The sequence below is a fragment of the Podarcis pityusensis genome (assembly GCF_964106645.2).
Source record: "Podarcis pityusensis genome assembly, chromosome: 18".
Classification (NCBI taxonomy): domain Eukaryota; kingdom Metazoa; phylum Chordata; class Lepidosauria; order Squamata; family Lacertidae; genus Podarcis; species Podarcis pityusensis.
Window position 1 is genome coordinate 2,769,509 of NC_138043.1, and position 26,414 is coordinate 2,795,922.

The 26,414-nt window shown below is 49.5% G+C and overlaps 1 protein-coding gene across 3 annotated transcripts in view; it reads right to left on the bottom strand.

Annotated features, from left to right (window-relative positions):
• The window catches only part of ARID3A (AT-rich interaction domain 3A), a 70,580-nt gene that overhangs the window by 13,290 nt on the left and 30,876 nt on the right, over nucleotides 1–26,414 (bottom strand). For all 3 annotated transcript variants that reach the window (XM_080988970.1, XM_080988969.1, XM_080988971.1), the window contains exons 4-5: nucleotides 9,095–9,167; nucleotides 848–1,031 (exon numbers count right to left, since the gene is read on the bottom strand). In XM_080988970.1, the coding sequence (XP_080845096.1) occupies nucleotides 848–1,031; nucleotides 9,095–9,167 (257 nt within the window). The remainder of the gene's footprint in view (nucleotides 1–847; nucleotides 1,032–9,094; nucleotides 9,168–26,414) is intronic.

The window sequence follows — 26,414 nt, forward strand, 5'->3', positions numbered from 1 at the left end:
TTTCAGACCGAGGTAAAGTTCTCAAACCGGGACACTATTTCCGGTTTTGCAGAGTTCGTAAACCGAATCGTTCTTAAACCGGACTGTTCTTAAGCCGAGGTACCACTGTACCAGAGCTTCTTGTTGATCACCTCCACCAAGCCGCCAAGTGGTTTCATATACAGTGGTACCTCGGGTTAAGAACTTAATTCGTTCCGGAGGTCCGTTCTTAACCTGAAACTGTTCTTAACCTGAAGCACCACTTTAGCTAATGGGGCCTCCTGCTGCCGCCGCGCTTCCAGAGCACGATTTCTGTTCTTATCCTGAAGCAAAGTTCTTAACCCGAGGTACTATTTCTGCGTTAGCGGAGTCTGTAACCTGAAGCGTATGTAACCTGAAGCGTGTGTAACCTGAAGCGTATGTAACCCAAGGTACCACTGTATTGTCGAAAGAACTGGTCTTCTATTTTAACTGATTGTCTGATTTTATGTTAATGTGTTATACATTTGATGTTAGCCGCTCTGAGCCCGGCTTCGGCTGGGGAGGGCGGGATATCAATAAAATTTATTATTATTATTATTATTATTATTATTATTATTATTATTATTATTCTATATATGCCCCGGGCAGCTCAAATAATAATTGCAGACCAACGAAAAACAGCTTTAATTCTTAAAACTGGACTCTGGGTACCAGTCACTCTGCAGCTTTGCAGCAGAGAAAACTACACAGGATTTGAGATTATGAGAATTTCACACGGGGCGAAAACCACCACTATGAACCGGCAGCTGCGCCCCTTTCCTAAAGCGGTAGCTCCGGCCCCTGGGAACATCCCGGGGGCCGTTGTGGGTTGCGGGGCAAGACTTACTGAGTGCGCAAGGTGAAGGCCGCGCTGGTGATGGACGTGGGCAGGTTCAGCCCCTTTGTGATCTCCCGCCAGAGCTTCTTGTTGATCACCTCCACCAAGCCGCCCTTCTCGGTCACAAGGACATAGAGCATGTACAGATCGAGGACCTGCTTGGCCATAATGGGGATGCGGTTGACCGGAGTCCCTGCAGAGGAAGAGAGAAAGCAGCAAAAATAGCAGATGGGCACGGGCTGAATCGCAGCCTCGCTCGCCGGCTGAAGCTGACCGTGGCGGCGGCGAAAGTCTCTGTGCTTTCCGATCACTCTCCTAAAGACTGCGGCAACCGAATTCGGCACGGAATCACAGAATCGGAAGGGACTTCCAGGGCTCATCCTAGCCAGCTAAAAATATCCATGACTAATAATAATAATAATAATAATTTATTATTTATACCCCACCCACCTGGCTGAGTTTCCCCAGCCACTCTGGGCAGCTCCCAATCAAGTGTTAAAAACAGTACAGCATTAAATATTAAAAAGTTCCCTGAACAGGGCTGCCTTCAGATGTCTTTTAAAGATAGGACAGCTGCTTATTTCCTTGACATCTAAAGGGAGGGCGTTCCACAGGGCAGGCGCCACCACCGAGAAGGCCCTCTGTCTGGTTCCCTGTAACCTCACTTCTGGCAATGAGGGAACCGGCAGAAGGCGCTCGGGAGATGGACCTCAGTGTCCGGGCAGAACGATGGGGGTGGAGATGCTCCTTCAGGGATACTGGGCCATTTAGGGCTTTCAAGGTCAGCACCAACACTTTGAATTGTGCCCGGAAACGTCCTGGGAGCCAATGCAGATCTCTCAGGACCGGTGTTATGTGGTCTCGGCGGCCACTCCCAGTCACCAGTCTAGCTGCCGCATTCTGGATTAGTTGCAGTTTCCGGGTCACCTTCAAAGGTAGCCCCACGGAGAGCGCATGGCAGTAGTCCAAGCAGGAGATAAACAGAGCATGCACCACTCTGGCCAGACAGTCCGTGGGCAGGGAGGGTCTCATCCTGCGTACCAGATGGAGCTGCCCTGGACACAGAATTGACCTGTGCCTCCATGGACAGCTGTGAGTCCAAAATGACTCCCAGGCTGCGCACCTGGAAGCTTGTTGTGAAATGATTCCATCAAAGCCTTTAAAAGTTCCTTTCGTTTTTATTTTCATTACAACTGCTGCTGCTATGACGGACCAGACCAGCAAGTTCGGGTTACGAGGCGGGATTCGAACCGGCAGCTCCCTCGACTCGCCCCTCAAGTTTCTGAGCCGCGGGGCACAGTCTCCGCCGGCAGAACCAGGCATTCAATGGCAAAATCAGAAGGGCAGGTTCCCTTCCTGATATAATTAGACAATTATAAGGATTAGGGAGGCATTGCAGGGATTGATGTAGACTGCCACTCGCTGCATTTTGGGGTAGATGTATTTTCCTGTGCTTGTCCATGGGCAAATGCCCCTGGAAAGAACCTCTCCACCCCCATTGTCCAGCCCGGACACCGGGGTCCACCTCCGAGGGTCTTCTGGCGGTTCCCTCCCTGCGAGAAGCCAAGTTCCAGGGAACCAGGCAGAGGGCCTTCTCGGTGGTGGCACCCGCCCTGTGGAACGCCCTCCCACCAGATGTCAAAGAGAAAAATAACTACCAGACTTTTACAAGACATCTGAAGGCAGCCCTGTTTAGGGAAGCTTTTAATGTTTTAATCTTCTGATCGGCAAGTCCTAGGCTCTGTGGTTTAACCCACAGCGCCACCCGTGTCCCTTAGATAGATAGATAGATAGATATCAAGATAGATATAAAAGCTAATCGCCAAATGGCCTTCTTGGTGGTGGCGCCCATCAGGTCTCTAGGAGATAAAGAACTTTTAGAAGACACCTGAAGGCAGCCTTGTTTGGGGAAGTTTTTAATGTTTGATGCTTTATTTATATACGCTGTAAGCCGCTCAGAGTGGCTGGGAAACCCAGCCAGATGGGCGGGGTATAAATAATAAAATTATTGCTATTATTATTATTATCACCATCATCCTCTCTCAGATGGAGTGCTTTGTGTTTCAGGGCTTGTTACTTTCCCCTGCTGTTGCCCTGGCTCCAAATTTAATCTCCACGATGACCCTGAAAACACAGGGAAGTTCTTAAAGTTTTATTTTTTATTGTGTTGGGTGTTTTAACTTGTTGGAATCTCCACAGAGCAGCTGGGGCAACTCAGTCAGATGGGTGGCATATACCGTATTTTTCGCCCCATAGGACGCACCGGCCCATAGGACGCATCAAGTTTTTTGGGGGGAAATAAAGAAAAAAAAATTTATTTCCCCCCCAGGCGCTTGTGGGGCAGGCAGCGGGGAGAAGCGCTCTTCTCCCCGCCGCCCGCCTTGAGATCAGGTCCGGGGACAGCAGGAAGATGCGCTGCTTCATTTTTGGAAGGGAAAAAGTACGTCCTATAGGGCGAAAAATACAGTAAGTAACAAATTATTATTATTATTATTATTATTATTATTATTAGTTGTTGTATTCTACCTTTCTCCCCTATTAGGAACCCAAGTTGGTTTATAGCGTAGATCTGGGTTATTTTGAAAGTTGCGTGAAGTTTTTCATTCAGCGTTCAGTGCTTGACAGAACCGACCGCATTATTTCACTGCTTTCTGCTATTATTATCATAATCAGAGGGTTGTTTTTATAGGGGGGGGATTTGATCCCTGGTCTCTCCCAGAACCAGCGCTCTAACCATTACACCGCGCTGCCTCTCTTCGTCGGATGTGCTCTATTTGCACGCCTGCCTATTCTGAAACAAACACCCTGGCAGGTTTCAGAAAGCAAACAGGACTCTGTTGCCGCTTCCTCAACACCTTTGACCAAAGACAAGCCACAGAGCTTCCAATTTGCATCAGGCTGTTTTTCCCCGAAAGGTCTGGTGCATTCAAATCGAGACCTTTCCGCATCTGCTCGGGGCCGAAATGAGAGAGAGGGAGAAAAACAGAAAGAGAGGGGGGAGAGAAAGAGAGAGAGAGAGAGAAGGAGAGAGATAAAGAAAGACAGAAAGAGAGAGAAAGAAAGAAAGAAAGAGAGAGAGAGAGAGAGAGAGAGAGAGAGAGATGGGAGAGATCATCAGGAGTTTTGGGCTGGGTGTTCATCAGTATGCGGATGATACCCAGCTCTACCTCTCTTTCAAATCAGAACCAGTGAAGGCAGTGACGGTCCTGTGTGAGTGCCTGGAGGCGGTTGGAGGATGGATGGCGGCTAACAGATTGAGGCTGAATCCTGACAAGACAGAAGGACTGTTTTTGGTGGACAGGAGGCGGGCAGGTGTGGAGGATTCCCTGGTCCTGAATGGGGTAACTGTGCCCCTGAAGGACCAGGTGCGCAGCCTGGGAGTCATTTTGGACTCACAGCTGTCCATGGAGGCGCAGGTCAAATCTGTGTCCAGGGCAGCTGTTTACCAGCTCCATCTGGTACGTAGGCTGAGACCCTATCTGCCTGCGGACTGTCTCGCCAGAGTGGTGCATGCTCTGGTTATCTCCCGCTTGGACTACTGCAATGCGCTCTACGTGGGGCTACCTTTGAAGGTGACCTACAACTACAACTAATCCAGAATGCGGCAGCTAGACTGGTGACTGGGAGCGGCCGCCGAGACCATATAACACCAGTCTTGAAAGACCTACATTGGCTCCCAGGACGTTTCCGAGCACAATTCAAAGTGTTGGGGCTGACCTTGAAAGCCCTAAACGGCCTCGGCCCAGTATACCTGAAGGAGCGTCTCCACCCCCACGGTCCAGCCCGGACACTGAGGTCCATCTCCCGAGGGCCTTCTGGCGGTTCCCTCGCTGCGAGAGGCCAAGTTACAGGGAACCAGGCAGAGGGCCTTCTCGGTAGTGGCGCCCACCCTGTGAAACGCCCTCCCGTCAGATGTCATAGCGATAAACAACTACCTGACATTCAGAAGACATCTGAAGGCAGCCCTGTTCAGGGAAGTTTTTAATATGTGACATTTTAGTGTATTTTTCATCTTTGTTGAAAGCCGCCCAGAGTGGCTGGGGAAACCCAGCCAGATGGGCGGGGTACAAATAATAAATTATTATTATTATTATTATAGAAAGAGAGATATATATAAAGAAAGACAGAAAGAGAGAGAGAGAAAGAAAGAGAGAAAGAGAAAGAAAGAAAGAAAAAGAAAGAGAGAAAGAAAGAGAGTAAGAGAGAGAGAGAGAAGGAGAAAGAGAGAGAGAGAGAGAAGGAGACAGAATGAAAGAAAGAAAGAGAAAGAAAAAGAAAGAGAGAGAAAAAGAAAGAGAGAAAGAGAGAAAGAGAGAGAAAGAAAGAAAAAGAGAGAGAGAGAGAGAGAGGAGAGGTGGGAGAGAAAGAAAGAAAGAAAGAAAGAAAGAAAGAAAGAAAGAAAGAAAGAAAGACGCTTTTAACTCTCTGCAGGTCCAACGTTTTGCATTCGCCTCAAAACGTTTATATCCTGCGACGATTCAAGCCGCGAATCTCATCGGGCGATTTCGGGGAACAGTATCTCTCCATCTCTCTCTCTCTCTCTCTCTCTCTCTCTCCTACCTCACAGGGTTGTTGTCAGGACAAAACAGGGTGGGGAGGCAGAGGATCATGGCCACCAGCCCCGACCTCCTTGGAAGGAAAAAGGCAGAGCACAAGACTAATAATAGCCTATAATAATGATGTTGATGATGCCGTCATGAGGTCTAGAACCTTGAACAAGCAGCGAAAACCCGAGGTTCTTGGGGAAACTGAATCCTGGCCCATGAACAAAAAAAGACCATTTTGGCACACAAATGGGTATGGACACTCCTAGTTAGCGGACAAAAGGAGCGGCTTTCAAAAGGGTGGCAAAACAAACCCCGCTTCCCCCTCTAATTGATTTATTGCTTCCTTAAAGCCAAAAGGAACAATCGGGAGGAGAAAACAAGAGCCGACGGCAGCCGCCCATCAGCCAGAAGATGTTTGTGTGATGGTGCACTCGTCCGACCGTTTTATTGCAGGAAGGAACGGGCCATTTTCCGGGATTAAACCGTGTCCGGCCAGAGGATGGGCCGGCCGGCCTATGGCTTGGATCCCAGGAGAGAGAGACTTTAAGGGAGGATGCTGGGGGGGTCTTGGGGGTTGGGAAGGAGGAGAGGTCTTTTTGCAGTCTTAACTATCCTACCTGTAAAATGGGCAGTTTATTTACAGCCTGTGAAATGGAGGCAGTGAGAGATTTTGCTTTCTTGGGCTCCGTGGTCACTGCAGGTGGTGACAGCAGTCACGAAATTAAAAGACGCCTGCTTCTTGGGAGAAAAGCAATGACAAACCAAAACAGCGTCTTAAAAAGCAGAGACATCTCCTTGCCGACAAAGGTCCGTATAGTTAAAGCTCTGGTTTTCCCAGTAGTGATGTATGGAAGCGAGAGCTGGACCATAAAGAAGGCTGATCGCAGAAGAATGGATGCTTTGGGATTCTGGTGCTGGAGGAGACTCTTGAGAGTCCCATGGACTGCAAGAAGATCAAACCTCTCCATTCTGAAGGAAATCAGCCCCGAGTGCTCACTGGAAGGACAGATCCTGACGCTGAGGATCCAAGACTTAGGCCACCTCATGAGAAGAGAAGACTCCCTGGAAAAGACCCTGATGTTGGGAAAGATGGAGGGCGCAAGGAGAAGGGGACGACGGAGGACGAGATGGTGGGACAGTGTTCTTGAAGCTACCAGCATGAGTTTGACCCAACTGCGGGAGGCAGTGGAAGACAGGAGTGCCTGGCGTGCTCTGGTCCAGGGGGTAATGAAGAGTCGGACACGACTAAATGACTAAAGAACAACAAAGGGACCCCTGACCATTAGGTCCAGTCGTGGCCGACTCTGGGGTTGCAGCGCTGATCTCACTTTACTGGCCAAGGGAGCCGGCGTACAGCTTCCGGGTCATGTGGCCAGCAGGACTAAGCCGCTTCTGGCGAACCAGAGCAGCGCACAGAAATGCCGTTTGCCTTCCCGCCGGAGAGGTACCTATTTATCTACTTGCACTTTGACGTGCTTTCGAACTGCTAGGTTGGCAGGAGCAGGGACTGAGCAACGGGAGCTCACCCAGTCATTGCGGGGATTCGAACTGCCGACCTTCTGAGCGGCAAGCCCTAGTCTCTGTGGTTTAACCTACAGCGCCACCCGCATCCCTTAAACCCACAAAAGCATCTTGCAATTTCCTTTACGCCCGGCCTCGCCCATTGCACACACCCCCGTAATCGTTTCCTAGATGCACATTCCGGTCGTGCAAAGCTCCTGGGACAAGGCCATCTGCTTCTCTGCCCCCACAACCACCCCCCCTCCCCACAATCGGATTCCTTGACTTAAGGTAAATCTCTCCTCTCCCCACCACCTTTGTCGACACTCCCTTCAGCTGCCAGCCAGCGTGGGTTTTTATTGCCTAGTAAAACCCACATTAAGGGACGCGGGTAATGCTGTGGGTTAAACCACAGAACCTAGGACTTGTCGATCGGAAGGTCGGCGGTTCGAATCCCCATGACGGGGTGAGCTCCCGTTGCTCAGTCCCTGCTCCTGCCAACCTAGCAGTTCAAAAGCACATCAAAGTGCAAGTAGATAAATAGGTACCTCTCCGGCGGGAAGGTAAACGGCGTTTCTGTGCGCTGCTCTGGTTCGCCAGAAGCGGCTTAGTCCTGCTGACCACACGACCTGGAAGCTGTACGCCGGCTCCCTCGGCCAATAAAGCGAGATGAGCGCCGCAACCCCAGAGTCGGCCACGACTGGACCTAGTGGTTAGGGGTCCCTTTACCTTTACCTTAAAACCCACATTAGGCAACGTAGCAGCAGGAGTCTCGGCGTATTGGCCCGAACCCGTGACGTTACTAACCATCTCTTTCCCCAACCCCTGCGACTGCTGCAAAGCAATTCTTTTAATTCTTTTCCCAGGCAATCTTTGAAAACATCGCAGGTTTTGCTTTTTAAATGGAATGGGTGAGATAAACGATTCACATCATTGATTAATTTTAAGGACACCTGAAGGATGTGGTCTCTATATCACAGACCCAACCTGCTTGCCCTTTAATTAACATCGTTACTCGTTCATTATACACCTTTGGGCGCCGGGGGAAAATGTTCCTTTTTAACCAGGCCTTTGGTCGATCCGATTTACACCCTATGCCCTTTTAGAATGTGGCTTAGGTTACTGCTTTTCATTTGATTTTATATGTTGTGGTCTTGTTGTGAACCGCCCTGAGACCTCCGGGTATAGGGCAGTGTATACCGCATTTTTCGCTGTATAAGACACACCAGACCACAAGACGCCCCTAGTTTTTGGAGGAGGAAAACAAGAAAAAAAATATTCTGAATCTCAGAAGCCAGAACAGCAAGAGTAATAGCTGCGCAGCGAAAGCAGCAATCCCTCTTGCTGTTCCGGCTTCTGGGATAGCTGCGCAGCCTGCATTCGCTCCATAAGACGCACACACATTTCCCCTTACTTTTTAGGAGGGGAAAAGTGAGTCTTATAGAGCAAAAAATACGGTAAGTTGAATTAATAATAATAATAATAATGAATAAATAATAAAATAATCTCTAAGCTGTTTGTGCACTTCCACCTCTTAGGTAGGAAATTACCTATTTTACATAGATCTAGTTCCAGGGTCTATGTCATGGGTAGGCAAACTAAGACCCGGGGGCCAGATCCGGCCCAATCACCTTCTCAATCCGGCCTGCGGACAGTCCGGGAATCAGCGTGTTTTTACATGAGTAGAATGTGTCCTTTTATTTCAGATGCATCTCTGGGTTATTTGTGGGGCCTGCCTGGTGTTTTTACATGAGTAGAATGTGTCCTTTTATTTCAAATGCATCTCTGCGTTATTTGTGGGGCACAGGAATTCGTTCATGTAATTTTTCCTTCAGAATATAATCCGGCCCTCCACAAGGTCTGAGGGACAGTGGACCAGCCCCCTGCTGAAAAAAGTCTGCTGACCCCTGGTCTATGTAAAATATTGTATAAGGGTGTTAACATGACGTGTAAATGTAAAACTGGAAAAAACGCATAAACGATTTTTTTTAATTGCCTTTTTTTCGTCGGAGGAGGAGCAGAGATTGATGCAACAGAAGTATTTTCCTGCAAACTGGCACGCCCCTCGCTGTGAGTATGTGTGTGACCTTAGCAAGCACAGAGGAAGATTACCCAAAGCTGGCTTTGCAAATGCCTCCATTGCAAAAAGATTTGCCGGACAGACGGACAGACAGGCAGGGAGGGAGAAAGGGGTGGGTCGTCGTCTCACCTCGCTTCTGCATGAAGCTGAAGAGGTCGTCCAGGAATTCCTTCCTTTTCGGGTCTCCGTCGAGTTCGTAAAGCTGCAGGCGACATAAGACGAAGGAGACACGTTATTCGGAGACCATTTCCAACGGGGAGAAGCAAAAACGCCACCCTAACTCCCAGCGCCGAGACCCAGAAATCTCGTTTTTGCTTTTGGTATTTTTATATTTGTTATTTTTCCTCAATTAATAAAGAAGAGTGTATTTTATTTCAAACTTATATGGCATTCCAAACGTTGTTGCTCTTTTTTTTTTTTAATATGCTGTTTATTAAGTTTTCATTTTCAACAAACAAAAATATCAAGTCTTTTGACATCTATCTTACTTTATGCTCCATAGAGCCATTGACTTCCCTCCTTCCCTTCGGCAGGTTTTCTTATTCCAACCTTTAATTCACAGTTTCATTAGTAAAAGACTAAAGCATGATATTTATGATATCGCTTTTGGTATTTTTAAGGTTCGCAATCAGGTCTGCAGCAAAGCAATACGTTTACAAATACGTTTACAACCAAGTTCCCAATTACCGTATTTTTTGCTCTATAAGACTCACTTTTTCCCTCCTAAAAAGTAAGGGGAAATGTGTGTGCGTCTTATGGAGCGAATGCAGGCTGCGCAGCTATCCCAGAAGCCAGAACAGCAAGAGGGATTGCTGCTTTCACTGCGCAGCGATCCCTCTTGCTGTTCTGGCTTCTGAAATTCAGAATATTTTTCTTCCTCCAAAAACTAGGTGCGTCTTGTGGTCTGGTGCGTCTTATAGAGCAAAAAATACGGTAATTTCCCCCTCCCCAATGAACCGAAAACACTTGGCTGCAGGTGATGGTTATCGCTGAAATTCCAAAAAAACAGGAAAAATAGCCATTTCTTCATAAATTCAGTTCGAGTTGCTCAGATTCTGCTACTGATGATCAATTTCATCACGGTCTACATCTTTCTTTCTTTTTGGTAAAGATTTTTTAATGTCGTTTGATAAGTTCTATAAAACCAGAGAGAATCGCTTGTGAAAATCAAAACATGGAAAGCAAAACTACAAAACAGGCACACGGAATAAGTACATTTACTTGCGAACAGAGTCCACATGAAGAATATTGGCGATTCTCTGGTTATAGAGATAAATAAAGCGAGATGAGCGCCGCAACCCCAGAGTCGGCCGCGACTGGACCTAATGGTCAGGGGTCCCTTTATCCTTTACATGATATTGAGTGTAAGAACAACTTGGCCACAATAAGGATATTTTGCCCATGGCATGACTGTTTTCCACCTTCCCACTTTGACTCTCTGGCACCCTCTCTGCATCACCTAGCAATTCTAAAATACAGACGCACTTTTACTCTCACAAGATTGAATGTCTTGCCCTCGGCTGTTCTTGAGGGACTATTCGAACAGATTCCATAGAAAAAACGCTTCTGTCTATGTGGAGATGGCAGACCCGAATCGGTGGCACATGCCCTTCTGGCTTGCCCACAGGGTGGTTTGCAATATAGAATCACAAACAGGGACATGGGTGGCGCTGTGGGTTAAATCACAGAGCCTAGGACTTGCCGATCAGAAGGTCGGCGGTTTGAATCCCCATGACAGGGTGAGCTCCGTTGCTCGGTCCCTGCTCCTACCAACCTAGCAGTTCAAAAGCACCTCAAAGTCCAAGTAGATAAATAGGTACCGCTCCGGCGGGAAGGTAAACGGCGTTTCCGTGCGCTGCTCTGGTTCGCCAGAAGCGGCTTAGTCCTGCTGGCCACATGACCCGGAAGCTGTACGCCGGCTCCCTCGGCCAGTAAAGCGAGATGAGCGCCGCAACCCCAGAGTCGGCCACGACTGGACCTAACGGTCAAGGGTCCCTTTACCCTTTACCTTTAAAGCAAGCAAGGAAAATGAATTACCCGCTCGGAAAACTCAGGGCACGGTCAGAAAAGCACCCTCGACCCCAAAGACTGGTCTCTTCGTGGGGAGCCGGCGAATTGCTAATTTCCCGAGGTTCCCCGGGAAAGAGACTCGTCAGGTTTGTCTCAGCCTTGATGGTTAGGCAGGAAGATGTGTTCTTTCAACCCAGAGGCGCCTGGCTCGAGGCAAAGGGAGTGGGGGACACGGGGACGGGTGGAAACTTTTGTTTTCATTTTTTTTTTTTTTTAATAAATGTTTATTAGGGTTTAACATACAGAATAGATATAATAAACAATGTAGCATATGTCTTAACATAGTTTCACATCTTCTTTGGACTCCCTCACATCTCCCGCTCCCACTTTCATCGTTATAACTTTTTGCCAGCAATTTATCATCTTGTTTGCATTCTTATGTCCCATCTATTTATTTATAATCTTGTAATTCTCGAAGAAATTTATATTTTCTCAATCTCACATTATCATCTTAAATCATCTAATTTAGTGGTGCCCAATTATTTATGATCTAGCATCCTGCTTAACATTCACTCAAATTACAATATTTTTGTAGATAAATCTTGAATTTCTTCCAGTCCTCCTCCATCCTCTCCTCTCCCAGGTCACGGATTCTGCCGGTCATCTCGGCCAGTTCCATATAGTCTATCAGTTGCATCTGCCATTCTTCCAGTGTGGGTAGATCTTGAGCTTTCCAGTGCTTTGCAAGAAGTATCCTTGCTGCTGTTGTTGCGTACATAAAAAATGTCCAATCCTTCTTTACCACCCCTGGAAACTTTTGTTTTCAAAAACCGAACGCGCCGCCGAGCCCAGCCCTGCAGCTAATGAGAGGCTCCGTGGGCAGAGAAAACTGCCGGGTCAGCAACTCTGCAAAAAATGTACACAACGTCCAGAGCCCCGTGTCGTCCCGCTCTGGGCGAGAGAGAGGTGCGGTGCCGTGTAGAGCAGCAGTCGAAAAGCACGGGGGAATTAGCAAGCTGTTGCTCAATTTCCCATGCTTTGAACCTAAGAACAGCCCTGCGGCTGGATCAGGCCCAACTGGGACCCTCCTAACGCAGGATCCTGTCCTCACCGTAGACCACTAGATTCCCCAGAGGGAATCTATACAGTGGTACTTCGGGTTACAGACGCTTCAGGTTACACACTCCGCTAACCCAGAAATAGTGCTTCAGGTTAAGAACTTTGCTTCAGGATGAGAACAGAAATCGTGCTCCGGCGGAGTGGCAGCAGCAGGAGGCCCCATTAGCTAAAGGGGTGCTTCAGGTTAAGAACAGTTTCAGGTGAAGTACGGACCTCAGGAATGAATTATGTACTTAACCTGAGGTACCACTGTAATTGGGATCAGAGTAAAACAGCAACTCTCCACACATGCGAGATCCAGTAGAGCGGTACCTTTGTGCTCCAACTTAATGCGTTCCGGATGTCCGTTCCGAAACCAAAGCGTTCCAAAACCAAGGCGCGTTTTCCCATGGAAAGCAATGCAAAACGCATTAATCCGTCCCAGACTTTAAAAAAAACCCCTAAGACAAGCAATTCAACATGGATTTCACTATCTAACGAGACCATCGATCCATAAAACGAAAGCGACAAACAATGTACTGCAGTCGCACAATCAATCCGTCAGTAGCCGGACTGGGTTCCACACTGTCCCCCCCAAAAAGAGAGCCACAAAAAGGCAGAATAAATAGCAAAAAGAGACAGACCTCAGCGTAACGCTCAAAACGGAAGAATGGAACGCAAATCGGAAGCTAACAATCAAAGCGGAGCACGTTCGGCTTCTGAAAAAAGTTCTTAAACCGGAACGCTTACTTCCGAGTTTGCAGTGTTTGGGTTCCAAGTTGATTGAGTACCAAGGCGTTTGAGAACCAAGATACCACTGTAACTAGCATTCTGAGGCATTTACGGCCAACGCCGCTGTGGCTTGTCTTCCCTCAACAAATTTATCCACTCCTATTTTAAGGTTGGGATGTGGGTGGCGCTGTGGGTTAAACCACAGAGCCTAGGACTTGCCGATCAGAAGGTTGGCGGTTCGAATCCCCGCAATGACGGGGTGAGCTTCCGTTGCTCGGTCCCTGCTCCTGCCAACCTAGCAGTTCGAAAGCACCTCAAAGTGCAAGTAGATAAATAGGTACCACTCCAGCGGGAAGGTAAACGGCGTTTCCGTGCGCTGCTCTGGTTCGCCAGAAGTGGCTTAGTCGTGCTGGCCACATGACCCAGAAGCTGTACGCCGGCTCCCTCGGCCAGTAAAGCGAGATGAGCGCCGCAACCCCAGAGTCGGCCACGACTGGACCTAATGGTCAGGGGTCTCTTTACCTTTATTTTAAGGTTGTCCTTCCTTGGGATTCATCCGCAACGCGGTCACACTCCCCACACTGCACACCTGGATATTAAAAGGGTGACGTGGAAAAAACACAGTTGCATTTCCGGCCGCGACTAAAGGTATATCTCCCCTATATACATTGAAACTTGGGTTACAGATGCTTCAGGTTGTTTTTCGTCTTGCGGACTGCCGAAACCCGGAAGTTCAGAAGTGCCGAATCGCAACCCGCGCATGCACAGATGCGCCGCTGCATGTTGCGGACATGCCTCTGCCCGGATCACGTTTGCAACCCGAGCGTCCACTATAATTTATTATTTATCCCCTGCCCATCTGGCTGGGTTTCCCCAGCCGCTCTGGGCAGCTCCCAACAGAATATTAATAACATTAAAGGAACACGCACGCAGGGGGAGACGCTACGCAAACCCGTCCGACCATAGCTGTCAACTTACAGATTTGAAAATAAGGGACCAGCAGCCTCAAAAATAAGGGATCAGCAGCCAAAATAAGGGATTTTGCTGTTGTAAAGAGTTACAAACATTGGAAGGATTGACAGATGCTGTCAATCCGGAATGAGGCGGTTGTAGCGCCGCCGCGGCCGCTGAAGCGCCACCCTTCTGCGTCCCTCCCCATCCCCTCCTCTTCCTCCTCCCTCAGGCCGCCTCCTCAGCCGCCGCCACCGCTGCCACCTTCGGGCTTGCGGGCGGCGTGAGCGAGAGTCTCTCTCCCTCCCCCTCTCTCTCTTGGGCGGGGAAGGGCAGATGGAACTCCTCGCACCAGGACGACGGCGCCAGTGCACTCTCTCTCGTGCAGCAGAGGACCCCGAGCTGCTGCTTCCCTCCCGAGCCGGGCGAACATGAAACCCGGGAAATTTAAGGGACATCATCAATAAGGGACAGCAGCGGGACACGGCGCTGGGATAAGGGAGTTTCCCACCAAATAAGGGACGGTTGACAGCTATGCGTCCAACACAGGGAGATTCCGGCTCCCCGCCGACCGAATCGCGACGCCCATGACCTCCGGCGTGTGACGGCAACATGCCTCTCCCCCTTGACAAGCTGCCGCTCCCCTCACTGGGCTCCCCGGCGGGCGGAAACTGGGTGCCCCTGCTCCCAGCAATTAATAGGCAGCTGTCAACAGGAATGTCTCTCTCTGGCACCAGTTGCCGACCTCCTGGCCGGTCCTCCCGTACGTGTCACGTCAGTCGGAAGCCGAGATGCCCCGCGCGGAGTTTCCAAGCCCCCGGGGTCTCGCTTCTATTTATTCCCCCTGCCCTGCCCGAGTTGGCTACATGCAGCTACGGCGCAGGAACACATTCATTTTTTTATATATATAATAATATTTATTCCAAGTTTAAAATTACAAAAGGAGAAAAAAAAGTACAAAATACAAAAAAGAATTTAACAATAACAGAGCAAAAATTAAGAAAAGAAGAACAATAAAATAAAATAAAAACAAACAAAACAAAAGATATAAAAATACATTCAATTAAAATAGGACAAAAACAGATTAAACCTTTACATAACTTATTTCCTTTACTTATTTCCTTGACCTCCCCTCACCTCCCAATTTTGTATTCTAGTTCAGATCGTTTTTTCAGCAAATCCTTCCAACCTTATTTTCATTTACGTATTTTAATTTAAAATATTATAATTTAACATCCTCTCTTTCATCAATTTCATCAGCTCATTTTTACTTAATCCTTTATATCATATCTACCAAAACTACCTAATTTTCTTTTTCCAGCATCTTTCTAACAATCTTTAATATTACAATATTTTTGAAGATATATTTTAAATTTTTTCCACCGACCCTTCTCCCTGGTCTCGGATTCTGCGCAGGAACACATTCAAACGGCAGCCAAAGAGCATAGCTGTCAACCGTCCCTTATTTGGCGGGAAACTCCCTTATCCCAGCGCTGTGTCCCGCTGCTGTCCCTTATTGATGATGTCCCTTAAATTTCCCGGGTTTCATGCTCGCCCGGCTCGGGAGGGAAGCAGCGGCTTGGGGTCCTCCGCCGTGAGAGAGAGCGCGCGCATGAGGTGTCGTGGGCTTTGAAGACACTCGAACTCAGGACGCAAGGGAGAAACGTGCTAAGAGAGAGGCACGCTTGGCAATCCCTCACCGGGGTCAACTCCCGCCGGAAACCTATGTCCCCACTGTGGAAGGACGTGTGGATCCAGAATTGGCCTCCACAGTCACTTATGGACTCACTGTTAAAACCATGTTTATGGAAGACAATTTTACTCAGCTACGAGGGATCGCCAAAGAAAGGTAGCAACACAGCAAGATTCAATGCATTAACTTTGATATGTGTATTAGGGTAAGAATATATACATCTATGTATTAACGTACGGTAATATAACCGTATCCCCCCCTCCTCACTTATTTTTCTTTCATTTCCACCCTCCCGCCATCTTTTTATAATAAATGAGTGTATTCTAAGAAGATACTAACTTTAAAAAGTAGAGACATCACCTTGCCAACAAAGGTCCGTATAGTAAAAGCTCTGATTTTCCCAGTAGTGATGTATGGAAGTGAGAGCTGGACCATCAAGAAGGCTGATCGCCGAAGAATGGATGCCTTTGAATTCTGGTGCTGGAGGAGACTCTTGAGAGTCCCATGGACTGCAAGAAGACCAAACCTCTCCATTCTTCAGGAAATCAGCCCTGAGTGCTCACTGGAAGGACAGATCGTGAAGCTGAGGCTCCAAGACTTTGGCCACCTCATGAGAAGAGAAGACTCCCTGGAAAAGACCCTGATGTTGGGAAAGATGGAGGGTACAAGGAGAAGGGGACGACGGAGGACGAGATGGTGGGACAGTGTTTTCGAAGCGGCCAGCATGAGTTTGACCAAACTGCGGGAGGCAGTGGAAGACAGGAGGGCCTGGCGTGCTCTGGTCCAGGGGGTCACGAAGAGTTGGACATGACTAAACAACTAAACAACAACAACAATACAACCGTATCCCCCCCCCATCTCACTTAATTTGCTTCGTTTCCCCCCTCCCACCATCTTTTTATAATAAATGCGTTTCTTCTAAGAAGATACTAACTTAAAAATAAAAATCCAGCAACTATTCATCGAGCCGTTTACTCAAAATCCAAACAAAACCTTTCGGTTTCATGGGTGTAACCAAACTGAGCCAGAGACACCCCCAGGGAATTCCACTGCCCCCCCCCCCAGGGGTCTATACACACACACCCCACACACTTTGGAAAACGCTAGGTTTAAAAGAACGGCAATGGATAAAAACAGCCCCCCCGGCGCACCTTCAAAACATAACAGGAAGTGGATTCCGTAAGCGGCGCCTGTTCCGCAACTTCCTGCAAAAATCCGTCGACTTTTTAGACCACAAATGCACAGGGTGGGGGCAGAATTTCCCTGGTTCAGGGGGTGGTTCCAGCAGGCGGCAGCGGCCCCAATCCCATTTTTACAAAAATGTTCGGGCGTGCGTACACAATTTCAGGCTTGCCACATCTCAAAAAGCCAGAAACCGGCGACACCCCGAAAGCTGCTGTTGAGATTTTCTTAGGAAACCCCCAAAATTGTTGACTTTTTAAGTGGCTAGTTCTCATGGTTTCCAAATTTCAACGCAGGCAGATTGGAAGGAAGAAGGAAGTTGTGCAAGAATTGCTTTTCTTTCTTTCTTTCTTTCTTTCTTTCTTTCTTTCTTTCTTTCTCTCTCTCTCTCTCTCTCTCTCTCTCTCTCTCTCTCTCTCTTTCCTTCATCCTTCCTTCCTTTCTTTTCAGATCTCACAGAATTTCGGAATTATCGTTTTTTGCTTTTTTTTGCTTTTAAGCGCTTTATCGGTTGAAAACTTCGTAACGGAAATGTACAATAGATACTACGGGCAAAACGAAAAATAAAAACAGTTATTCATTCTTTAACTAATGCTTTCTTTGTGCGTCTGTTTGTGATTACGTTTGTCAAGACCACTGATCTCCCCCTTGCACTCCCGATCTGAATTCCTTAAATACACGCTTAAACTTCAGTTTCTACGTATTATTTGACTTACTATAAACTTTGTTTCATACAACTGTCCTATTTGCACACCGAAGTTCATTCAAGACCTGCCAACGGACTGATCTTTCGACAATGCTCTTTTATATAAAACTCTGTAAAATAACCCTCCCACTTTTTCAACTGTAGTGTCTCTTAACCTCGCCGATAACCTTGCCAGTTCGGCGTATTCTCTTATTATTATTTTTTGCCAGTCTGATTTAGATGGAATTATCGCTTTAGAGACAACATCTTAAAAAGCAGAGACATCACCTTGCCAACAAAGGTCCGTATAGTAAAAGCTATTATTTTCCCAGTAGTGATGTATGGAAGTGAGAGCTGGACCATCAAGAAGGCTGATCGCCGAAGAATGGATGCTTTTGAATTCTGGTGCTGGAGGAGACTCTTGAGAGTCCCATGGACTGCAAGAAGATCAAACCTATCCATTCTGAAGGAAATCAGCCCTGAGTGCTCACCGGAAGGACAGATCCTGAAGCTGAGGCTCCAAGACTTTGGCCACCTCATGAGAAGAGAAGACTCCCTGGAAAAGACCCTGATGTTGGGAAAGATGGAGGGCACAAGGAGAAGGGGACGACAGAGGACGAGATGGTGGGACAGTGTTCTTGAAGCTACCAGCATGAGTTTGACCAAACTGGGGGAGGCAGTGGAAGACAGGAGTGCCTGGCGTGCTCTGGTCCAGTGGGTCACAAAGAGTCGGACACAACTAAACGACTCAACAACCACCACCACAACATCGCTTTTGAGAAAGAGAGGCTCGAGGCAAAACGCTACAACCGCCGGATTTGAGAACCGGGCGGATAGGGAGGGAGGGGTGGCAAAAAGAAGCTAACAGAAATTGAGGAACCGAAAGCAACTACTTGCAGGTGAAGCGAACCCATTAAATGAGTCGGCACAGAAAGAAACAGGTGCGCTGGGGCTGCACCAGTCATTAAAAATAAAACCACACGACCAGGCTGCATTGCGTACATGCAAAGAGATTCTACTTCTCTTTCTTTAAAAGGGGGGACAGGATGGGACTTCTAAAAGGGGAAGCCAAGAAGGTTTCCTCCCCGTTAACGCAGCCGTTTGCAACCCAGAGGGGCTTGACTACTACAATGGGGGGGGGTTGGCGTGGGGCTGACCCTCGGAGACTGTTCGGAAAACCTCTCCATTACGGCAGCCGTCCTGCGTGCGAGAGGGAGGAGAATATCTCCGTTTAGAAGAGGCATCCCCTCTTAAGGGCGGCGAAGGATGTCGTGGGGACCCCGGTTCCCATCCATTCCCCACCCCGCCAGCTCAGGGACGATGGGATATGTAGTCAGGCAATATCCAGAGATAGTAAAGTAAAGGTAAAGGGACCCCTGACCATTGGGTCCAGTCGTGGCCGCCTCTGGGGTTGTGGCGCTCATCTCGCTTTATTGGCCGTGGGAGCCGGCGTACAGCTTCCGGGTCATGTGGCCAGCAGGACTAAGCCGCTTCTGGCGAACCAGAGCAGCACGCGGAAACGCCGTTTACCTTCCTGCCGGAGTGGTACCTATTTATCTACTTGCACTTTGATGTGCTTTCGAGCTGCTAGGTTGGCAGGAGCAGGGACTGAGCAACGGGAGCTCACCCCGTCATTGCGGGGATTCGAACCGCCAACCTTCTGATCGGCAAGTCCTAGGCTCTGGGGTTTAACCCACAGCACCACCCGAGTCCCCACAAAGTAAAGGTAAAGGACCGTTGCTCGGTCCCTGCTCCTGCCCACCTAGCAGTTCGAAAGCACATCAAAGTGCAAGTAGATCAATAGGTACCGCTCTGGCGGAAAGGCAAACGGCGTTTCCGTGCGCTGCTCTGGTTCGCCAGAAGCGGCTTAGTCCTGCTGGCCACATGACCCGGAAGCTGTATGCCGGCTCCCTCAGCCAATAAAGCGAGATGAGCGCCGCAACCCCAGAGTCGGCCACGACTGGACCTAATGGTCAGGGGTCCCTTTACCTTTAAGTTGCTGCTGGGGGTTGCTTTGGACAAGATATGGAGACTTTCCCGCATCTTGCTCAATGAGAACTAGAAGCACCGAAAAGGATCTGGAAAAGGTGGTGATGGAGGAAAACCCCAAAGCCTTCGGCTCCTGGCAGAAGTCTAAAATCACACCCTGTCTCTCATGTCTTGTCACACTGCCGCTTCTACGGGGATATACGCTCGGCATTTATCACTCCTGTTATACAAAAATCTCCAAACGGGTCCGAAACTTCAATGTCTAAAACTCCTGGTAGAGGACAAGGATCTAGAGATCACGCTAAGGGTGGCCAAATTCTGTGCCACTGCCATAAAATTTAGGGAACAAGGTGTACAGTGGTACCTCGGGTTACATACACTTCAGGTTACAGAGTCCGCTCACCCAGAAATAGTGCTTCAGGTTAAGAACTTTGCTTCAGGATGAGAACAAAAATAGTGCTCCGGCGGCAGCAGCAGTAGGCCCCATTAGCTAAAGTGGTGCTTCAGGTTAAAAACAGTTTCAGGTTAAGAACGGACCTCCGGAACGAATTAAGTACTTAACCTGAGGTACCACTGTACTACCAAAATCATTTAGGTTTTAAATGACAATTTTAGGTTATATTTTATTTTAATATATATTTCTAACTGCCGCTATGTCTGTATCGCCTCTGTTATAACCAATTGCAATTCCATGTATTCCTGTTGTGTTTTATGCTTTTCTTGATATTGCAAGCGAGCCGGAACTGGTCTGTGACCGTAAGAATAAAATTCCATTACAATCGCACCTACATTCTTGAGCGGTGAGCCAAGAACTGCAATCAGCTCCCCGCAATCCCGAGTTCGAGAGAAATGGATAGCCCGCTCGGCTGTAAACGGGAACGGCCGGACGGCTTCAGCCTTCCCAGAAATGTGAGGAATGTCGAAGGAATTCGTTAAATATATATGTGAGTGCCTGGAGACTCTCCCATCAATTCCAGCTTCGCCCTCCTCTAAAAAGAACCCCCTCCCCAGCTGTCGGAAGTGAAAAGCTAGGCTGCGTGGTCCGCAGCGACCAGAATTGGAACCTACAGCTGCCATGGCAGTGTACCTTGTGAGTGTCTGGAGGCGGCTGGAGGATGGATGGCGGCTAACAGATTGAGGTTGAATCCTGACAAGACAGAAGGACTGTTTTGGGGGGACAGGAGGCGGGCAGATGTGGGGGATTCCCTGGTCCTGAATGGGGTAACTGTGCCCCTGAAGGACCAGGTGCGCAGCCTGGGAGTCATTTTGGACTCACAGCTGTCCATGGAGGTGCAGGTTAATTCTGTGTCCAGGGCAGCTACATCTGGTACGCAGGATGAGACCCTCCCTGCCCACGGACTGTCTCACCAGAGTGGTGCATGCTCTGGTTATCTCCCGCTTGGACTAGTGCAATGCGCTCTACGTGGGGCTGCCTTTGAAGGTGACCCGGAAACTACAACTAATCCAGAATGCGGCAGCCAGACTGGTGACTGGGAGCGGCCGCCGAGACCATATAACACCGGTCTTGAAAGACCTACATTGGCTCCCAGGACGTTTCCGAGCACAATTCAAAGTGTTGGTGCTGACCTTTAAAGCCCTAAACGGCCCAGTATCCCTGAAGGAGCGTCTCCACCCCCATCGTCCAGCCTGGACACTGAGGTCCAGCTCCGAGGGTCTTCTGGCAGTTCCCTCACTGCGAGAAGCCAAGTTACAGGGAAGCAGGCAGAGGGCCTTCTCGGTGGTGGCACCCGCCCTGTGTAATGCCCTCCCACCAGATGTCAAAGTGAACAACAACTACCAGACTTTCAGAAGACATCTGAAGGCTGCCCTGTTTAGGGAAGCTTTTAATGTTTGATGTATTGCAGTGTTTTAATATATTTTTTTGGAAGCCGCCCAGAGTGGCTGGGGAAGCCCAGCCAGATAGGCGGGGTATAAATAATAAAATTATTATTATTATTATTATTATTATTATTATTATTATTATTGCTAGATGCCTGCGGATCGGGTCCCATCCTGGCTCGATTCCTGGCTGGTTAAAGAGCATGCAGCAGAGCACAGAATCACAGGAAGCAGAGTCAGACCACTGGTGTTCATTGGTTCTCAGACTCGGAAGTCCGTTCCGAAACCAAAGCGTTCAAAAACCAAGGTGCGCTGCTTTCCCATAGAAAACAAGACCGTGGATCCATAAAATGAAAGCTACAATCAATGTACAGTGGTACCTCAGGTTACATACGCTTCAGGTTACATACACTTCAGGTTACACACTCCACTAACCCAGAAATAGTGCTTCAGGTTAAGAACTTTGCTTCAGGATGAGAACAGAAATTGGGGCCTCCTGCCACCACCGCACAATTTCTGTTCTCATCCTGAAGCAAAGTTCTTAACCTGAAGACCACTTTAGCTAATGGGGCCTCCTGCCACCACCGCACATTAGCTAAAGTGGTGCTTCAGGTTAAGAATGGACCTCCGGAACGAATTAAGTACCGTATTTTTCGTTCTATAGGACGCACCGGTCCATAGGACGCACCTCGTTTTTTGGGGGGGGGGAAATGAATAAAAAAAATTATTCCCCCCCCCGCGGCTGCCGCCCCAAGCCTCGCGTGCTTCGGGCTGCAGGCTACCGCCCCAAGCCTCGCGCGCTCGGCGGGACCTCCCACCTGGCGCGCGAGGCTTGCAGACACTCGCCCGAAGCACGGGGAGCCCTCCGGAGGGCTCCCCGTGCTTCGGGCGACAGACTGCCGCCCCAAGCCTTGCGCGCTCGGCGGGACCTCCTGCCAGGCGCGCAAGGCTTGCAGACACTCGCCCGAAGCAAGGGGAGCCCTCCGGAGGGCTCCCCGTGCTTCGGGCGACAAGCTGCAGCCCCAAGCCTTGCGCGCTGGGCGGGACCTCCTGCCGGGCGCGCAAGGCTTGCAGACACTCGCCCGAAGCAAGGGGAGCCCTCCGGAGGGCTCCCCGTGCTTCGGGCGACAAGCTGCAGCCCCAAGCCTTGCGCGCTGGGCGGGACCTCCTGCCGGGCGCGCCAGGCTTGCAGACACTCGTCCGAAGCACGGGGAGCCCTCCGGAGGGCTCCCCGTGCTTCGGGCGACAAGCTGCAGCCCCAAGCCTTGCGCGCTCGGCGGGACCTCCTGCCGGGCGCGCAAGGCTTGCAGACACTCGTCCGAAGCACGGGGAGCCCTCCGGAGGGCTCCCCGTGCTTCGGGCGACAAGCTGCAGCCCCAAGCCTTGCGCGCTCGGCGGGACCTCCTGCCGGGCGCGCAAGGCTTGCAGACACTCGTCCGAAGCACGGGGAGCCCTCCGGAGGGCTCCCCGTGCTTCGGGCGACAGGCTGCCGCCCCAAGCCTTGCGCGCTGGGCGGGACCTCCTGCCGGGCGCGCAAGGCTTGCAGACACTTGCCCGAAGCATGGGGAGCCCTCCGGAGGGCTCCCCGTGCTTCGGGCGACAGGCTGCTGCCCCAAGCCTCGCGCGCTCGGCGGGACCTCCTGCCGGGCGCGCAAGGCTTGCGGACACTCGCCGGGGCTGCAGGCTGCTGCCTGCAAACCTTGTGAGCCCGCGGGAACTCCCACCGGGCTTGCAAGGCTTGCGGATAGCTTCCTGAAGCCTGGAGAGCGAGAGGGGTCGGTGCGCACCGATGCCTCTCGCTCTCCAGGCTTCAGCGAAAGCCTGCATTCGCTCCATAGGACGCACACACATTTCCCCTTCATTTTTGGAGGGGAAAAAGTGCGTCCTATGGAGCGAAAAATACGGTACTTAACCTGAGGTACCACTGTACAACGGTACCTCTGGATGTGAACGGGATCCATTCTGGAGCCTCGTTCGCATCCTGAAGCGAACGTAAGATGCGGCTGTGCGTCTGGCGTTTTGCCGCTTCCACGGATGATGTCATTTTGAGCCGCTGTGCATGTGGCGAAACCTGGAAGTAACGCGCTCCGTTACTTCCGGGTCGCCGCGGAGCGCAACCCGAAAATATTTAAGCGGAAGTGTATTCATCCCGAGGTACGACTGTACTGCAGTCACACAATCAATCAATCAGTCGATGGGTGAACTGGGTTCCACACAGTCACAAAAACAAAACAGAAATGGCCGCAGAAACAAAAGCACAAAATAAATAGCAAAAACAGACAGAACTCAGCATAATGCACAAATTGGAAGCATGGCACTCAAAACGGAGCACGTTCGGCTTCCGAAAAAAGTTCGCAAACCGAAACACTTCCTTCCGGTTTTGCAGTGTTTGGTTTCCAAGTTGTTTGAGTACCAAGGCGTTTGAGAACCAAGGGACCGCTGTATCCGACTTTTACAAGACATCTGAAGGCAGCCCTGTTTAGGGAAGTTTTTTAATGTTTAATGTCTTAGCCTGTTTTTAATACAGTGGTACCTCGGGTTAAGTACTTAATTCGTTCCGGAGGTCTGTACTTAACCTGAAACTGTTCTTAACCTGAAGCACCACTTTAGCTAATGGGGCCTCCTGCTGCTGCCGCCGCGCCGCTGGAGCACGATTTCTGTTCTCATCCAGAAGCAAAGTTCTTAACCTGAAGCGCTATTTCTGGGTTAGCGGAGTCTGTAACCTGAAGCATATGTAACCTGAAGCGTATGTAACCCGAGGTACCACTGTATTCTGTTGGGAGCCGCCCAGAGTGGCCGGGGAGGCCTGGCCAGATGGGCGGGGTATAAATAATAAATTATTATTATTATTATTTGTTTGTGCAGGGGGGGAACCAGAGGGAGTTGTGGGTCTGGCCTTGTTCGCCTCCTCTCCAATTGACCCTCCGCTCGACGCTGAAGGGGTAACGTAAGCCGGACCGTATCCATGACAGCAGGTGTGCACAGTTGCCGAAATGTCACACGAGGCTGAGAATCCTTGCGGATTCCTCTCCTGATTTCAGTCTCCCCCTCCAGAGGGACAAAAAAAACCACACAACAGGCAGCTTCCGGAAGGAGGAGGAATCCCAGAGGCCCGCACAATTAAAAAATAAAAATAAAACGAGCCCCGAACGTGTCAACCCAGGAAGAACGGCAGAACGGAAGTTGGAAGGGTCCCTCCGAAGATCATCCATTCCAACCCTCTTCTTCTACTACTACTACTACTACTACTACTAATAATAATAATAATTTATTTGTACCCCGCCCATCTGGCTGGGTTTCCCCAGCCACTCTGGGCGGCTTCCACAAAGACCAAAAATACACTAAGATGTCACACATTAAAAACTTCCCTGAACAGGGCTGCCTTAAGATGTCTTCTGAATGTCTGGTAGTTATTTTTCTCTTTGACATCTGGTGGGAGGGCGTTCCACAGGGAGGGCGCCACCACCGAGAAGGCCCTCTGACTAGTTCCCTGTAGCTTGGCTTCTCGCAATGAGGGAACCGCCAGAAGGCCCTCGGAGATGGACCCAGGTGTCCGGGCAGAACGATGGGGGTGGAGACGCTCCTTCAGGTATACTGGGCCATTTAGGGCTTTCAAGGTCAGCACCAACACTTTGAATTGTGCTCGGAAACGTACGGGGAGCCAATGTAGGTCTTTCAGGACCAGGGTTATGTGGTCCCGGCGGCCGCTCCCAGTCATCAGTTTAGCTGCCGGATTCTGGATTAGTTGCAGTTTCCGCGTCACCTTAGCACCACGGAGAGCGCATGGCAGTAGTCCAAGCGGGAGATAACCAGAGCACACACCACTCTGGCCAGACAGTCTGCGGGCAGGGAGGGTCTCATCCTGCGTACCAGATGGAGCTGCCCTGGACACAGAACTGACCTGCGCCTCCATGGACAGCTGTGAGTCCGAAATGACCCCCAGGCTGCGCACCTGGTGCTTCGGGGGCACAGTTGCCCCATTCAGGACCAGGGAGTCCCCCACACCTGCCCGCCCCCTGTCTAGGCAGGAATACACAGTTGTTTTTATGCACGGGGATTGAAACCCGTGGCAGGATTAAACCGCAAAGAAGCTCACAGGACACACAAGCCTGTCTCGGTTTGTTAAGGTTCGGGGGCCGGCCGTGCGGGCGAGGCGAGGCGAAAGAGAGAGAGAAATGGAAGCAAGAAGCGTTACCGACGACTGAAGAATGGAGGATGAAGTTAATGGACTATGCAGAATGAGATAAACTAACAGGAAGGATTCGAAACCGGCGAGACCAGAAATTCACGGAAGACTGGAGTCAATTTACGGACTATTTGAAAAGTCATTGTGAAGAACAGACGACGTTTGCAGGGTTGCAAGAAGTTTTGCGGGGGAGTATTATTGGAAGTATTGCAAAAATGGACAAGGGGGAGGATGATTTGTAAAGGCAACATAAAGTTAAGAAATGCATAAGAAGTAGTTAAAACGGTGGATCATAAGAGGTGCTGATGGAAGTCCAAAAAGATTGTATAAATGATAAGTTTTGGGGTGCATTTTATAATTTATATGTTAAAATTAATAAAAAATATTATTAAAAAAAGAGAAAGAGAGAGAGGAAGGGAGATAACTGACCTAACCAACTTGGGGGATTGTTCGAACTCGGAGCTCCGGCAACCGCAGCCCGGCGCTCCAGCCGGTTTCCCGGTCAGACCGGCCGCGGCAAAACCGCGGTCCCAAGCTCTCCCCTATGGGAACTTCAAGAAAAAAGTTTGGCCGTAAATGAAATGTCACTGACCATGTACAGACTGCCCCTCGGGTCTGTTTCAGAGCCTACGATCTATGGGCTAGTATTAAAATGAGGCTGCATTTTAAATTGTATTTAAACCCGCATTTTAAATTGGTTTTTTTCTCTGCCCCCCCCCCCCCATTATGTTTTTATTGTAATTTTACTGGTGTTAGCCAGTCCTTTTATAGCTCTGTTTAGATAATAATAATAAAAAAAAACATTTATTTACCGTATTTTTCGCTCTATAAGACGCACCAGACCACAAGACGCACCTAGTTTTTGGAGGAGGAAAACAAGAAAAAAAATATTCTGAATCCCAGAAGCTAGAACAGCAAGAGGGATCGCTGCGCAGTGAAAGCAGCAATCCCTCTTGCTGTTCTGGCTTCTGGGATAGCTGCGCAGCCTGCATTCGCTCCATAAGACGCACACACATTTCCCCTTACTTTTTAGGAGGGGAAAAGTGAGTCTTAAAGAGCAAAATATACGGTATATCCTGCCCTC